Source organism: Furipterus horrens, unplaced genomic scaffold (assembly GCF_987537825.1).
Source record: "Furipterus horrens unplaced genomic scaffold, mFurHor1.1.pri manual_scaffold_3, whole genome shotgun sequence".
Classification (NCBI taxonomy): domain Eukaryota; kingdom Metazoa; phylum Chordata; class Mammalia; order Chiroptera; family Furipteridae; genus Furipterus; species Furipterus horrens.
Genome location: NW_028327173.1, coordinates 44,643,910 through 44,661,479, shown reverse-complemented (window position 1 = coordinate 44,661,479; position 17,570 = coordinate 44,643,910). Strand labels below are relative to the sequence as shown.

General features: G+C 34.4%; 1 protein-coding gene across 1 annotated transcript in view; it reads left to right on the top strand.

Moving 5' to 3' along the window:
- DOCK7 (dedicator of cytokinesis 7) overlaps window positions 1–17,570 on the top strand; it is a 192,186-nt gene that overhangs the window by 120,935 nt on the left and 53,681 nt on the right. Inside the window, exons 22-29 of the mRNA XM_090269555.1 lie at window positions 1,291–1,460; window positions 5,221–5,313; window positions 6,474–6,563; window positions 7,515–7,610; window positions 9,123–9,263; window positions 9,356–9,469; window positions 11,118–11,288; window positions 14,837–14,976. Of these exons, the coding sequence (XP_090125681.1) occupies window positions 1,291–1,460; window positions 5,221–5,313; window positions 6,474–6,563; window positions 7,515–7,610; window positions 9,123–9,263; window positions 9,356–9,469; window positions 11,118–11,288; window positions 14,837–14,976 (1,015 nt within the window). The remainder of the gene's footprint in view (window positions 1–1,290; window positions 1,461–5,220; window positions 5,314–6,473; window positions 6,564–7,514; window positions 7,611–9,122; window positions 9,264–9,355; window positions 9,470–11,117; window positions 11,289–14,836; window positions 14,977–17,570) is intronic.

Sequence of the window (17,570 nt, the reverse complement as noted above, 5' to 3'; positions counted from 1 at the left end):
TTAAAGATTATCCTTTAGAGAAGTTCTGATTTCTCCATTGTGAATAAAATAATATGACCTTTCAGAATATTAAAACCCAAAGGAATTACTTGGTTTGTGTGTTTTTTTCATGATGGTGGTTGTGGTAGTGGTAGATGTCTTAGTTTGAATAACTGGTTGTTCAGATAGTTGATGATTGTGTTATGCATACCTTTCCACCTGCTCATATACTTGTCTATATGAATCATCATTCATCACTAGTGGTAATGGTAAGTGCCCTTTCCAGCAACTGGCAAGGTTAACATTGATAATGGTGATAAATAATTATGACATTCATTATGAAAACTAAGCACAACAGTAATCTATGTTTTAGCTCATTGTTTTTCTTAATTGCAAAAATAGTAGTAATTGGCTTTATTCTGGTTTATAATTTCCTAGTTTTATTTTTTAAATTGTAGTTCTTGAGACTCTGAGTATGTAAGTGATTGTAGATTATATATAATACTCCTCCATTTACTCTTTCATTCACTGTTAGAATATGTCTGATTTTTTTATATGCTGACCTGAAAGACTAATAATTAGTTGACAGTTATGTGTCATTTGCATATATGATATTTGAAAGATTTAACTAAGGAAAATGGAGAAAAATTATGGATATAGTCGCTGAGTATTTTTATGTTTGCAGGACATGGTTGAATTATGGCATCAGGCTTGATTTTAGATGTAAAGGATTTCTTTGCTTTTTTATGTAAGATGGGCTCTTAAGAGAATTATCTTTAATTTTTTAATATGTATATCATAAAGGTTATGATTTTGTTATAGTTCGTATTATCACTGATGAAGGTAGAGAAATAAAGTATAGTCTCATTCAAGACATGTTGACAGTAAATTGGCTGTCCCTCTTATTTACTGTATGAAGGGGCAAAGTAAGGAGGGGTAGGGAAAAAAGAAGAGACAAAAGCTGAAGCATTGTGGGTCCTAGATACACCTATATTTAAGTAAAGGTAATGTATGTGAGTGTTTTCTATTAGTTTTGGTTTTTATTGTACATGTAATCTATAATCACAGCAACATTGAAGAGAATTGTATTTATAATTCATATGGTTTTGCCAACTGCTGTTAAATAGAATATCTTTGTTTATCTGTCCTTAGGTCTTGAGTGTTTTTCTTTCATATTTATAGTATTTTTCATTTAGAAAAAAAGCAATTCATGGTCTTTGTGAAATTTGGAAAGTGGCAGAGATTATTTTCAAGTCCTCTCTTGACTAATTTTCTTTGTTTAATTATATGCTGTTTTATGTACAACTCTAGGTCCTGGGGGTTTAGGAGGATCTGTGCATTATGCCACAATGGCTAGATCTGCTGTGAGACCTGCAAGCCTTAATTTAAATCGTTCTCGGAGCCTTAGCAATAGTAATCCAGATATATCTGGGACTCCCACGTCACCAGATGATGAAGTACGGTCAATCATCGGCAGTAAGGTAAACCAAAGATATGCATCTGTAAATTTGATTTTCAGTTCACAAACAAATGAAAAATGTCCAAATGTTTTTATTTATTCATAATTTTAAAGGTTATTTGAGTTAGTAATAAGGAAGATATTATAAATTTCTATTCTATCAATAAACACTAAGTGTTTCATGTTTCTATTAAATATGCTTGCTATTACAAAGTGATTTGTGCACTCTGCTTGGAAAAATCTGCCAAACTCTAAAATTTGTCCAAGATGACCAGTCACATGTTACTCACTTTTGTCTGTGATACTTTATCTTGTGAAAATTATTTTCTGTAGAATTAAAACAGACTTATGTGACTGCTGTGTAGAAAGGACATAGCATCATTGAGGCAAAATATGTCCTTCTCCAAAAACAAAGGCAAGATCAGTGATTACCCTTGATTGGTAATTGAGCTACATTTCTTATGAAAAGCTCTATGTAAGATGCACCAGAATTAGAATATGATTTATTTAATGATGGTTAATGATTATCCTAGATGATAAGGGAGTTGCTACCTAAGTCTAAGATCTTGCTATATTTTATTTAAAACATTAATCTTTATTACCCAAGAAATATACTTAAGGAACAAATAGTTATTTCCTTTCTATGTATAAAATGCAAAAATAACTTAGTTTAAACAAGCTGGAGAAAAGAACAGCAAGACTAAGGCCAAGAAATCACATCATGCTATGTTTTGACCAAATCATTTCAAATGTAAATACATTTGCTATTGGAAAGGAGGAAGATATGGTTATAGAATCAAAGTCAACTTTTCTTTGGCATTTTAGTCTGGTAATAATATGAGGAAGCATTACTAAACATGTTCTAGGGTCTGTGTTTAACACTTAGCCTGAACTACAATATAATTTTTTTTTAAAGATCTGTGTGTGTTTGGTGAAATACTTGAACATTGATCAAAAACATCAGAACTACTTACATTTATTCATATAGTTATAGAAATTTTACATTTTCAGAAACTTCTAATGAACATTAAGAATTGCTCATTTTAAAATAACTTCTAAGCAATTTTTAAGTAATTTCTCACAGGTCAAAAATATATTTTGTAGGCTTAACCCCACATGTATTTCCATGTTTTGGAAAAGAACTCATGTTTTTTACCTTTGTTTTTTATCATCTCATTGTAATAGAGGCGGTACTTAGCATTATTATATACTATAAAATACAGTTCTTTAGTAGACCAAACCTGATTTGTGAAATATAAGAAATTTTCCTATGAACCAAAGACACCATTTTCTTCGAGGTTTTACTTTTAAATGTCTCAATTTCTTTGAGATTTGCATTATGCCTTATTTAACATTATTCTACAGTTTTCTTTTACTTGATATATTTGATAAATTACGACATCAAGATTTAAACAAAGCTTTTATATATATTTGAATGGTTATTTGCTTTTTTTCCCAAGTAGTTTATAAAATGGAACATAATAACATAAACTTTTGATGATGATATCAACTTGAGAGCCCTGTGTTTTCTTATGACAACACAGCCTTGTATGAATCAAGTTTTATTTAAATGGTTTTTATGTTTTCTCTCAGTTGCAAAATTTTTGCTAGCTATTTTTATTTTGGAGTATCATTTAGTCATAATCCCTAATAATAATAATAATATATATATATAACTTTATTTTATTGAAAAATTATAAGGAATCTGAAAGTTTAAACCAAAAACTTACCCTCATAATCTCAATTTCATGCATTTTGTTCTCTAACCATTAGCTCCTAGTTTTCTCTTTAGTACCCCAATTCCAACAGTTTCTATACTCCTCTGCAACCTCCAATCACTTAATCCTATGACCTTTACACTGTTTCTTACCCTTTAGCCAGCTAAAATTTCATGATCAATCATTATAATTATCCCCATTGTAATCAAACCTCAATTCCCTTATCCTTTTCTCGCTTTTACTTGCTTAACCAAACCTCAAAATACAGTTCTACCCCATTGACTGCCTGTGCCACTGAACATGACTTGAGAAATGCCATGATGACTGATCTCAGTTGGAATTAAAGACCATAAACCTCACAGAGCCCCTAATGTTGTCAGGCAGTTATTATATTATGTTGAGAGTTTACTATATATGAGGCATTGTACTTAGTAATTTGCTTCATTATTTCATTTGATCTTTAAAATATGAGGGAGACACTCATTTCTAATTTATAGCTAAGAAACTGAAAAAGAGATGAGATAATTTACCTTAGATTTTACAATTATTAAGCATTAGAACCTGGACCTGAACCTGGATTAGTCATCCTGTGTCAAATGTATGGGTGATTTTGTATCATTTCAACCTCTTTGTATTTTTGTAAAAATAGGGACAAAAAAAAGGATATATTCTTCCTAAAACCTAAGCCCTTGAAAGGTGGCAGGCAGGTTGCCTGCCCCGACCTTCCCTTCTACCCTTCCACTCTCTTCTTCTCCTTTTCCCTCCCCGCTTCTTGTCTCTCTTCCTCCCCTTCCCTTCCTTTACCCACTCCCTCCTCTTCCCTCCTCTGCTTCCCCTTTCTCTCCTGTCTCTGTAACTCTTGATTTAATTGTTTCGAGATAGGTCCCTATGCATTTATGGTGATGGTTAAACTTCCCAGGTGATACTGTCTGTACAGACAGATTAACATTGTGACTACTCTTTCTTTTCTTTTACCTCTCCTTCTTTTGGTATTTTCTGGTTTGCATTCATAGTCCTGCCTTGATATTTATAGTCAGTTTCTCTTGGGTTGTCTTCATAAATCTTATTCCATCAATTCTCTAAAATTTCCTTATAACTTGCTCCACTTCTATTAGCAGATTCCCAGGCCCCATCCCAGGTTGCTGAAGCAGGTTTTTTGGGGGCAGGACCCAGAATCTTGAATTTTATAAGCCTTCCCAAGTTATTTCAATGATCGGTCAGGTTTAAGAAATTGAAGTAAAGCCCCATTTCCCTTTACCTGGGATCATAATAACCTCTTTCAGAGACAGACAGACAGACATAATTCACTCTGGTCATACACATTAATAGCATATTAAATTGACTTTAAATCAGTAATAGCGATGAAGAGGATATAATTCCTATAAATAGCTCCAGCACAATGTTTTTTTCTTATACTATTTATATGGTATAGTAGCGCAACAAGTTTAACTACAACAAGCACAGGAAAACCAAACGCAGCCCCAAATTTACCATCATTTTAGGAAGGAGAAAATATTAGGCATTTTTTCTCTTATTTTCTACTTAATTTCTCCTAATAGTCCCTAAAAGAAAATAAAAGAAAAGTCAAGATCAAATAGAATTATGGAGTATCACTACAAAGGAGTTTTCAGTTGATGACTTATGGAATGAAATTAAAGTCTTTTAGAAGAGGATGGAATGTTCTTTTCTTCCTTTTTTTTCCTTTTAAACCCTAGTTATATTAAGAGTAAATTATCTGTTGCTAACTAACACCATCTTTCAAGAGAATTGAGGGGAATGGTGCTGTGGAAACTTGAGTGTTGGTACTTCAAGGCGATTCCTTTACATAAAGAGAAATTGCCTGAAAATACAGAACCTAATGTTCTTGATGATTTTTAAAAATTTAAGTAATAAGATAATTTTGGTGAACTAATTCTCTACAGGTGCCTCAAATTTTTGGTTGCTTTAACAGTACTAATTTAAAAAATGTTTGCATTGGGAAGTCTGGATTTCTTTAAGAATAATTTATAGCATGCCACATGTGATATTTCTTTCCTTTCCAACTGCTTTCTATTATATGCTTAGGGTTTAGACCGCTCCAATTCCTGGGTTAACACTGGTGGTCCAAAGGCTGCCCCATGGGGATCCAACCCCAGTCCAAGTGCAGAATCAACACAGGTGGTGTCATATCAGAGGTTTCTTTATGGCTGCTGATGTTTTTCCCTTTAGAACATTACTTATTAGTATATACTATGATTTCAGTGGCTTGCTTTTTTAATCATTAAAAAGTGTGTATTTTTGTTTACTTAGCACATTTTCAACGACTATGCATGAATACCACCACTCGTACCAGCATTGCTCTGCTCTCCTGTTTCCTGTCTCCTCCCCTCACACACTCTCCGTATTTCAGTGCCTGCTGCCTATGCAATTGATGGCTTTGATAACAGTTTCTATTTTAGAGGTAGCACTTCTTCGGTAGGAATTTTAAAAAATTTTGTGTGGCATAAACCGACAGTTTTCAATTTGCTTTTGGTTTAAAGCATAGCTGTTGTATCATTTCTATTTAGCATTCACTATGTTGTCATTTTTTCATAATCACTGACTAGAAATACTGGTAATAAAGTAGAAACTAATTGTGAAGAGTATATGCTCCCCATCCTATAAGATTGAATACCAGAAGCAAACATTAGTTTTAAATTGTGCTGTGTTGCAAAGTATGAAATTTATTATAACTTAGTTGAATTAGTTTTTGCTTGATTGCTCATACTGCATGATACCTTAAAATATACTTCTCATCTGTTTATTTGGAGGAAAATGCTCTTGTTCTTGAAGAACCAATTTAATTACATTTTAATATTATAATTGATTTCTATTTCATGTAATAAATGGCAAACCTGAATACTAGTTTTGATAATAAAAAGCGAAAGAAATCATTCTAAACTTTTTATAATTTTTATTGAATATAAAATTTGGGGTTTTTTTGTTTTGCTTTGCTTTGGTCTGAGACCAGTTGAGAAGTATGTTTTTATATTTTCTTACTAGATGTGTGCACGTGTACAGACCACACAAATAAAAGTTTCATTCTTTGCAGCACTCTGAATTTATATAATTATTTAAATACTCATCTTTTTAAGACTGAAAATATTTCAAAGCCATTTTGATATTTTTAATCCATTAGAACAGCTTAAAATGGTGAAAATGAGATGAGCAACAAAATAGATGGTTATTGAAACCACAATAAAACACTACTTTAAAAATTGTATGTAATCCTTGAACTGCAAAGTCATCCACAGCAGACTTTAATGTTATCTCGTCATTCATTCATCTTCACTCCATAGGCTATGGATCGAAGTTGTAATCGTATGTCTTCGCACACAGAGACGTCAAGTTTCTTACAAACATTAACGGGACGCTTACCAACTAAAAAGGTAGATTCATATGAGGGCAACCCATATAGGGGGAAAATAATTCCAGCAGTTAAATAGATATTAGATTTCTTTACATAAGTGCTATGAGATGTTACAGTATTTGCATTGCATTTAAAAATACATTTGAGCAAGCACTGCTTGTCTGATGCCTTTAGGGCATATCTTTCCAGTGTAGGCTCCTTTACATGATTGTAATGTTTATATATTTGAGACTGGCTGTTTTTAGACTTTAGTAAATTGAAATTTGCTCAAATTTCAGTGCCAAAAAATGTATCAACTTTTAATTCTGTTTCTGTAACTGCTTGTTTTGTGTTTTAAATCTCCAGGAAAAGGAAGATGAGTTAGAAAAGTTATCACTCTTAGTAAGATATGTTGATTTGCTTCCCTTATGCACAGTTTTGTTAGTCCTATTTCATATTAAAATACACTATTTTGCAAATGTTTTGTATGCATATCCATTACAAGGCAGGAAATTTCTGCCATTTTTATAAAAAGACTTTAAATACAGGAAAACTTGTAAATTAATGTCTTATATCAAAATTTAAATTTTTAAAGGTATTTCCTAAATTGTACCGGCAAAATTCATGAATGTATTTGCATACATTGAAATATGTATGTAAGGCACAAACAAGATTTTATTTTTAACTGTGAGGTTTTGCTCTAGTTTCTGTTTGCAGGTACAATTTAGAAGGCTATTGCCCACCTTTTTTTTTTTCTTTAAATTACATTTTACTGCGAGATAACATGATTTTTTCAGCTATTCAACATGCCACTGTCTTACATGTATAAATAGCCGTTTCGTTAATGGGTGTCCTCACTGCATCATTGAATGGTCCACATGCCTTATTTTGCTTATTCTCATTATAGCTTCATTTGCAGTTGCATTATTATTTGGTTTGTGTTATTAACAGACTTGACTTTGATAATAACGTTGGCTTTACTCCTGGGTAGCTTTTTCACGAGGAGCTGGCTTTGCAGTGGGTTGTTTGCAGTGGCAGCGTTCGAGAGTCAGCTCTGCAACAAGCCTGGTTCTTTTTTGAGTTAATGGTGAGCAAAATAAACATATTCTTTAATATTGTTTTCCTTAGTGAACACTTTGTGTTAGCACATTATTTTATACTAGAAATCTTTTCTATTGTCCATCTTCTGGTTTTACATGTTCCTGCAAGGCAAAGTTACATACGTTACATCTTTAAATTAAACACTGTGGACACTTAGCACAATTTAGTTGGAATTATAAAGCCCATTTTATTTCTTTTAGGAATGGTTGCATAAATTAGCTATTTTTTTAAAGGATCTGTGACACATTCTTTCTTAGCCTGAACATGCTACTGTATAGTGGCATTACCATAGATTTTATACCAAACGGATAAAAAGAGCTTTATAGATGCTGACTGCTTTTATGGTTAGAAAACTCTTAGGGAAATGCCAGTTATAGCCAATTTAAAAAACTTTTTGCTAATATCAATAAATAATATTAAAAACAAATTACTTAGTATCTTACTATGTATATATACACATAAATGTTTATTGCTTTAATGTATGTATGTGTTTATCAAGTGAGCACAGTGTGATAGCGCTGTCTCCATGGGCTAAGTACAGTATTACCAAAGCAAAGAGAGATGAAATAATTGCTTGTCGTATGCACTGCTTGTCAAGAGCAGAACTGTGTTTCAAACTCAGGCATTCTGGCACTAGGAATCTTACTCTTCAGCCTCCAGAAAGCAAAAATCATTGAAACTTTTCCAAAAAAAAATTATGTAAAAAAATAAATAAAGGGGGAAGGGTGGCCCTGGGCAGAGGGGAGTAAAGGGGGAAAAAATTGAAACTATTGTAACAATATAATCAATAAAATATACTTAAAAATAAATAAATAAAGGAAGGAGGGAAGGAAGGAAGGAAGGAAAGAAAGAAAGAAAACAAATCAACAACAGCGACAAACAGGACCTGGCTCTGCTGTTACTAACTGTGGAACTTTGGCTTCAATTTCCCTGAATCTAAAATCTCTTATTACCATCACCACGTTGTTATGATAAGAGTCTATATCCAAAAACATTTTATAAACTTAAATTGCTTTGTAACTTTTATCTAATATTTTATAATATTTAGTCATTCATATTTAATATACATCCACCATTTGACACTAGATACTAGATGCTGAAGACACAACAGTGAAGTCAAGGTTTCTAACAGCTGAGAGCTCAGTTTGGGGGATATGGAATGGCAAAATTAATGAGTCTTGGAAAGATGTAATTTAAAACAATTTTAAAGGGCGATTTTTTTTTTTTGGACATACACAATTTTTTTTTTTCCTGTTGACAGCCAAGGTAATTTTATGAAGGTGATGCAGTGATTGAATTGTATTTTATTTGATATTTCTTTGGAACATACAAAATACTGTAGTGAACTTCTCAAAATATTTGAGGAGCTAAAAGACTGCATTTCAGCTACCTATTAAATCATATGGTATATTGAAAAAATAGCCCTACTATTTGGAGTTTCTGTAACTGTTAATTGCATGCATAAGAAATTAAATTAATGGCGTGTTTATTTTTACAGGTGAAGAGCATGGTGCACCACTTATACTTTAATGATAAACTTGCTGCACCAAGGAAAACTCGTTTCCCGGAACGTTTCATGGATGACATTGCTGCTCTTGTCAGTACAATTGCTAGTGATATCGTTTCACGATTTCAGAAGGTAATGATGACTGATTTTTTTATTAAATCTTTTTAAAGCTCACATTAAACTCTCATACTTTTATTTGTTTTTCTTTTTATTCTGTTTCTCAGGACACAGAAATGGTTGAAAGACTCAACACAAGTCTTGCATTTTTTCTCAATGATCTGTTGTCTGTTATGGACAGAGGATTTGTCTTTAGCCTTATAAAGACCTGCTATAAACAGGTAATGCATAATTAGTAATAATTACTAATCACATAACCTAAACACTGTGTTTGCTCTTTTTACAGCTATAGAGACCTTTAAGAACACATGCATATACTGGCATTTTCGTCTTTAAAATAGCGTAGTTTTATCAGTAAGGCAAAAGTAAGTTCCATTTGTTTAATCAGGACACAAGGCTGTGGCAAGCTGATATCAGTATAACTGGCTTTCCCTTGGGTTACACTGGCCCACTCATTATTCTTTAATGCCCATTCTAGAGCACACCATCAAGTCAGTAGTCTGTAAAGCAGCCCCAGATACCATTGAAGAATAGTTTTTATATTGAGTGAAGAACTAACCGCGCTTTCTATGTCTTCAGTGATATTTAAAGTAGCTGTATTTTGCTAGGTACTCCTCTTAATGCAGCCGTGGACATTGTAGAGTTCAGAATCACAGACAAATGTTTACCCATGTCCCAAAGGTCACTGAATTTGCTTTTACTAAACTAAAAGCATCCTGGAACTTTTCCACAGCTGATTTTGTTTTAAAATTTTTTCAAGTGATTAATGAAGTCTGCCTTTTGGGAAACATTAGTTATTGGACCTGATAGGCAATTTTGCTAGTAAGCTCTATGATTATCCTAGAGTTACCTTTTAAAGGAGCTTTAGCCCTGGCTGCTGTGGCTCAGTGGATTGAGTGCTGGCCTGTGAAACAGTTGTCGCTGGTTCAATTCCCTGTCAGGGCGCATGCCAGGTCCCCAGTTAGGAGCGTGCAAGAGTCAACCACACATTGATGTTTCTCTCCCTCTCTTTCTCCCTTCCCGTCTCTCTGGAAACAAATACATAAAATCTTTAAAAAAATAAATAAAGGAGCTCTAAAAGTGTAATATATAGTTTGCTGGAGCTGGTTGGGTGTAGTACTGGAAAGAAAAAGGTCACCTGTTGGACTCCCACTCGGGGCACATGCCTAGGTTGGGAGCCTGGCCCCTGGCTGGGGCATGCAAGAGGCAGCCATTTGACGTTTTGAAGATCTGTTCTATTGCATGCCTTTGTTGTATGTTTCTTTTACTAGAGAAGTTGAAACTGTAGGCACCAACCCACTGCAAATATTTGCTACAGTATATATTATTTTTACCTTGTCCCCAAAATTTCATATATTGTTGCCTCGAAAACCTATTCCTGTCTTTATTCTTCAAATATTAACCACCTACATGTGCCAGACATTGAGCTAGACCCTAGGGGTGCTAAAGTTACTAAGTCAGTTTCTATATGTCCTCAAGTAGTTTATGGTATATCTGGGCAAATGGGCAAATAGATAATTATAAATGTAGTTTAACACAAGGTACTGTAAAAATAATGGATACTTTTTTTATGAAGTTGTTTTGGTGATATACTTTTCCTTCATGAAGTGCATCTTTGAGAAGTAGAAATATTAATGCTATACTGGAAATACAAGAATGTGGCTTTTGCCTTGGGCAGTGGATTTATACAGTAAATCTTGTAATTCAAAATTTTTTATTCTAATGTAATTCTGGAGAAAGCTATGTTATTATTTAAATCACAGCTGCCCACTTAGTACTGTTCTTTAATTCTTTAATCTGCCATTCTGGTGTTGGGATTAGGGAAATGATATATTCAGTTGGGTTCTCTTATTTATGCAATACTTTAAGGTGTCTTCAAAGCTTTATTCACTACCAAATCCAAGTGTTCTGGTGTCCTTGAGGTTGGATTTTCTGCGAATCATCTGCAGCCATGAGCACTATGTTACATTAAACCTACCCTGCAGCCTGCTTACCCCACCTGCATCTCCATCTCCTTCTGTTTCTTCTGCAACATCTCAGGTATGCAAAGTGTGTGACAGAAATATTCTTAAAGTCAACGTTTGTGGCAAAGCATTTTAAACAATGGAAAAAATTGTAGGTAAACTATTGAATAACAGCTGTATATTAGTCTCTGTATTAAGTGCTTTATAAGTATTACTCATTTAATTCTCAGAGCAACTCCAGGAGGTAAACTCTGTTATTATCCCCATTTTACAGATGAAAAAACTGAAACACAAAAATTTCAATAACTTACCCAAAGTCATATCGTAGAGTGGCAGAGCTAAGCTTTGAACCAGCGCACATGTTGGCTTTATTTTATTTTATTTTAAATTTATTTTTCAAATGAAGTTGACATATATCAGTTTCAGGTATACAACATAGTGATTAGACATTTATATACCATACAAAGTCATCACCCCATTAGTTAAGTACCCATCGGACACATACATAGTTATAACAATATTATTGACTATATTCAGAGAAGGAAAACTCTGACTCCAAAAAAACCTCCGCTGCCTTGCGGCATACCTCTTCAGGGAAAAGGCTAAGGGAGTAAACCCCGACAGAAAATCCGGAGCCGGAGTCCCTAAGGCGGTTTGACGTTGTAGTCAACACCGGCAACTCCTGCGGCGCACCTGAAGCCAAGCTGTATTGACTCCGTCTTTCCCTTGGATCCTTCAGCTGCGAAGAGAGGGGGGGTCTGCTGCATGGGCAACAGCAGACCCTCCATATCACCCTGCCCAGGCTCTGTAGCTTCAGTTTCACTGGAGAGGACACTCCAGCGTCATCGCAAGATGTCGATTCAACACGGGAGGAGACAGATACCGTGTCACTCCCGAGTTGGACTGCACAGCCATTCTCGGCGGTGCAGATAGACTCTTAAGAAGCTACACCATCGTCTCTCGAGACGGACGGCTGCCGACGACGATTGACTATATTCCTTCTACTGTACTTTGCATGTTGGATTTATTTTAGACCCCACAATCTTAACCACTATGTTGTACTCCTCGTACAGATTTATGCACATATGAGTGAATTCACCTACATAAACTCACATAGAGGTTTCACTAATTGGTTTTCTTGAAGCAGACACAGATTGAGTTTGGGGTACAGGGTGTGTATTAAGGATTAATACTAGTAAAAGGAAGGGAGGCAAAACATAATTCAGCAGAGGAAGAAGTTGAACTGTTGCAGTTACCTCCCCAAATTGAGGTTTGTGTACCCAATGCACTAGTGGGCCAAAACTGAGACCCCAGTGCTTGGAGGCAAAGAGGTTTATTTGATTTTGTCAAAGCGAGAGGCTGGAAGAGGAAGATCTCTCAAATCCATTTCAGAAACCAAACACAGGGAGTTTTTATATAGCTAGGGAAAGGGGTGGATTGGGGGGGAGGGGGTATTTCCAGAGAACCCAGAGAAAAGTTCATGTTTTTTCAGTCACAGGTAACACTTTTTCGTATCAGACTCCTAGGCATCAGCCCTGGTCGTAGCTATCTTGAGGACATTCTTTGCTTCTACCAAACAATCTCATAAATTCTCCTTGAGCTCCTGAAGTTATCCTGTGCTTGGCAAAGAAACGGCACAACAGCACATCAGCAACTCAGAATTATAGTGTGAGAACAAGGAGCGCTGAGTTGAAGGACCAAGATTCTACAGAATATCTCATAACTGTGCATCAGTGATGTTATCTTTAAAGCAAAAGGCAGAAACTTGACATTTGTGACTTTTGCTGCTCTTTAAACTATCATTGTTTTGTGCTTATTAGCTATATATTTGTTATCTCAAGCAAAGCACACTTAAATATTTCTCCAGGAACTTGCTGTGCAGGCAGTCCTTCAGTACATCATTAACTTACTTTCTTTATCTTTGACTGTAAGCTACATGAAAACCAAAGGAATTGATTAAGAATTAAATTGTTTAATTCTAGCTGCCAAAAATATCAGGGGCATTAAAATGACAAAGGGCTCAGCTACACAATTGCAATGCAAGTCTGACAGAGCCCTGCCCACTGCTCTATCTAGAAAACCCAAAGGAAACAAGGTGGATGTTTATAGGTTTATTGGATGTCACTTCACTTCAATAGCTAGTAGTTTCTCTAAAGATGAAAAAAGGGTTATATCAATTATTATGTATCCTGTCATACAGATTGGGATTAAGGGATTTTGTGGTTTTAGTATCGAAGAAGCCTGGATTTTTCCCTCCTCGTGAAACATTCTTCTATATAATTCGTGAAGCAAACAAGCTGCTACCCTAAGCTCTTAATGTCTGAGGTCAAAGTTGATCTTAACACTTCTTAATTTTATTTTTGAGATATTTAATTCCTTAATGTAATTCTCTAGGCTAGATCAATGTCAGATGCTTGATAAAAGAATTTTATGAACTTCACTTAAAAAGATGGAGAACATCAGAAAACACCCACAACTTTTCACTTTACCTTTGCAAAAGAATCTTATTTCCACATACTCTTGTACCTGGCTGACACACACTTCTTCCTATAATGGATGAAGCTAGTCTTTTGCTTTCTTCTCCCATCCTCTTCCAAAGATGTGGATATACAGTCAAGTACAAGTTTAGCATAGGTGCATTTCTAAAACCTTTAAAAAAACACATTTGTTTACAACTAATTTCCTGCTTCACATCTCATTCAGCCAAGAAATTCACAGAATTTCTTTCATTATCTTGTTCTCCAACTTGTCATCTAATTATAGTACATAATATTCAGATTCTTATGTATGACAGAGACGTCGCTCTTTGGGGAGAGGAAAGATAGAAGAATTTTATATATTTCTTTAGGAATATATTTCATAGAGAAATCTGAAATCTATTGTTCTTCTGAGAAACCTCACATGGATGACCTTTAATTATGGATTTGAAGGGATGAAGTTGAGGACTTTCTTGCCTTTAACTATATCTTGGGGGATGCTATTTTGCAGTATCAACTTTTTTAAAACTCAGTAATTCAACCATAAAATGATAGTGATTTTCAAGAGATAGTATTTTTTTCTCTGAGACGCAGTTTTACCTGTATTTGAAATTTCTCTGGAAACCAGTAGCCTTGACTATGAATATTTCCCTATATTCAGCAGTGAGTACATAATACAGGGTGGGGCAAAAGTAGGTCTACAGTTTGTATGGAAAATAATACAATAATTAATAAATAATAATACAAAATAAACTCTGTATTTTGTGTACTTGCAACTCTAAACCTACTTTTGCCCCACCCTGTATATTATTTAGACTTAGTTACTTATTTTTTCCATTCAGAGTTTAATACTAAAACATTAATTGGCTGAAAAAATAAAGAAAAATAGATGGAAAATTTTAGTATGAGGAAATTGAAAATAATAAAAGTTTATTTCATCGTAGTTTCTTGTACGAAAAGTAAGAGCAGTTACTTTCTCCAAAGTTAATAATAATGATCTATAATTAACCCTAGGCAATAAATTACCCTAGGCAAAGTTTATCTTACTTTTAGATAATGCTCAGATTTTATTTGTTGTAATGCTGTGTCTGTGGGATATTTTTTTTGCACATCTGTTATAGTTTGTTCTATCTCTTCTCCCAAACAGAGTTCTGGATTTTCTACCAATGTACAAGACCAGAAGATTGCAAATATGTTTGAATTATCTGTGCCTTTCCGCCAACAGCATTATTTGGCAGGCCTTGTACTAACAGAGCTGGCTGTTATTTTAGACCCTGATGCTGAAGGGTGAGTAGACCATTATTGCCTTGTAGAATATCAGTTTGATTTTAGACAAGGGGACAAAAGTATTCTGCTTAAACTTCCTAAGTTCCAGAAGAATACTTTTTCCCACTCTTCTACTTCTATATTTGCTAAGATCTATACCCTTGCCATTTCTGTATTTCATCAGTTTTACAGAAGACCTTTTTTCATATTTTGTCATCTCTGAATTTGAGATTTGTCTTGAAATTGGTGGTTTATTAAGTAGCATTATTTTTCTTCCTTAAAAGTACACAAAATATTTGTGCATTCAAATAGATAGACTCTTAGATTTGTTGATAAAAGTGACAAGAATTTATAATTTGCCAGCATACTATGTTGCATTTTATTTCAAAATTTGCCCTCTATACAAAATCCTTAGGTTTTAAAACTTTTAACATTGAATACACTTTTAGAGAATTTTTGGAAATTGATATAGTAAGAAAAGGCAGGGTATATTGTCTGGTGATTTGAATTTATATGACTAGCTTAATGTGTTGTGGTCTAGCATTCCTATACGGTACTTCCATCTTAATAGTTATTTTAAAAAATCTATATGACCATGACTCATTTGGGTAATAATTGCTTTCTTTTTCAATTTTTCAGTTAGGAGTTTATAATGCAATCTAACCTCATATTTAGGAGTTCCAGAGGAAAACAATGAGATACCTTTGCACAGGTTTTACAAGCATCCACTGATGTATTTATTGAATGAATAAAAGAGGAGGTTTAAAAAGTTCTTAGCAGTAGTTAGGGCCAAAGTCAATGCTCAATAAATTGTGAAAGACTAAATCTTCTGAAAATGAAAGACATGCCTACTTTATAATGGCAACTTCCCATTTTAGGAATATATTTTAAGGAAGTAGTTGTTCACATTGAGTTCTGAAGAATTTAATCAGTTTCCATGTAGGATGGGGTTGGTGGAGTACAGGCATCGGAGTATGGAGAGGACAGACTAAGTGGCTGAAGTCCTAGGGCTTCCATCCCTGCCTACCACCTTTATGTTTTGCTATTTGACATATGAGTATGATGTTATTTGGGGGGAAAGGGGAATTCATTGTTTAGAGAAAAACAACTCAGAAAACAACTTCTAAACATACTAGCTTTTTGAAATAACTGGTATATCTCAATCATATGAATATATATTTCCAATATTTTTTCTTGACATATCAAGACATTTTTGGTTACACGAAACAGAAAACCTTTCTTAATACTAGCTTTACTAAAGGAAGGAAGTTTATTATGCCAGTTATCATAATTGGAAGAAAGATGGGATTTCTTAAACAGTATAGTCAGTAGCACAATGTTATCAGGGTGTTCTTGTTCTTTATATCTCTTACCTCTATTAGATGCTTTATCCCTAAGACTGTGTCTCTCTTAACTGTGGGGTAGTTTTCCCTGGCAATTCAGATGAAATTCTTACTTGTTCCTATATAGCAGGAGGGAGAGGAAGAAACACTCTTCCCAAGTGTGCAATGTAAATCTTTCCTTTAGACTGGTTGTGCTCACTTACCTCTCCTGTCCTATTGCAGTCACCAGAGCAAGGCCAGGTTGCTGGACAGATTAGATCAGTCCTATTCACATGCGGTGCTTAGACTGGTATTGGTTCATCGGTTTTTTATAGAGCACAAGATAATTGTAAATCCGCTATGTCACTAAACACAGTATTTAGCTCATATGACTTTTTTTTTGTAGACCTCAATTAAGGAAGCAATGAGTTGATTAACATTTATCTGTTCTCAGACTAGTAGCAAAACAGGTTTGTTAACTGGCTGCTTTAAGTAGCAGGGCCGGTCTATTTGGGATCTATAGAAATGGAATGGACTCAGCTTCTCCTGAGTCGCAGCAGGGAGGAATGTATGTATATCTGAAAGTAATTGAGTTCTCCTAAGAAAGAAGATGGAAAATAGATGTACAGGTGTTCAGCATTGTCTGGTATGAAGAACAGAGAATTCTCATAGTCATCTGTTTTTGCAATGAGGTTTTTTTTCATGTCAAGGATCAATTCTATTAAAATAGGTTTGTTGTATTTCTGTAGAACAATATAGGACTTAGGAAAGAATTTTTTACTGCTTTTTCACCTCTTCAAGCTAGAATGTGTTGGTCTTTGACACTTGGAAAGATTTTCTATAAAGTCCAGAAAGCCATGGTAATTGTGTTCACTACCACCTTTTCTTAGTCTATTCAGTTAAGCAAGATAGGGGAAGAGCTTTAAATAGTAGTATACAGGATTATATTCTTAGTTTTTTCTGCTGCTTATTTCTTTCTTTTCCTACTCTCTCCTACTCCTAATCCATTAGCAAATTCCATAGGTACTACCTCCAAAATATACCCCAAGTTGAGCCGCTTCTCTCCATCCTCACTGCTACTTCCCTAATCACGCTTCCACTCTTGCCACCCTCAAATCCTGTTCTCTACAACAGCCTGAATGCTGTTCAGAAGTGAGAATCAGATTATGTCTGCCCTAAAGTTATTTAATATTAGAATGCACTAATAAGGAGTTAATGTAAAAATATTTAGGTTTACTCCTAAGTGAATTTGTGTAACATTTACTTTACCTAAGTTCTTATTTATACAGAAAG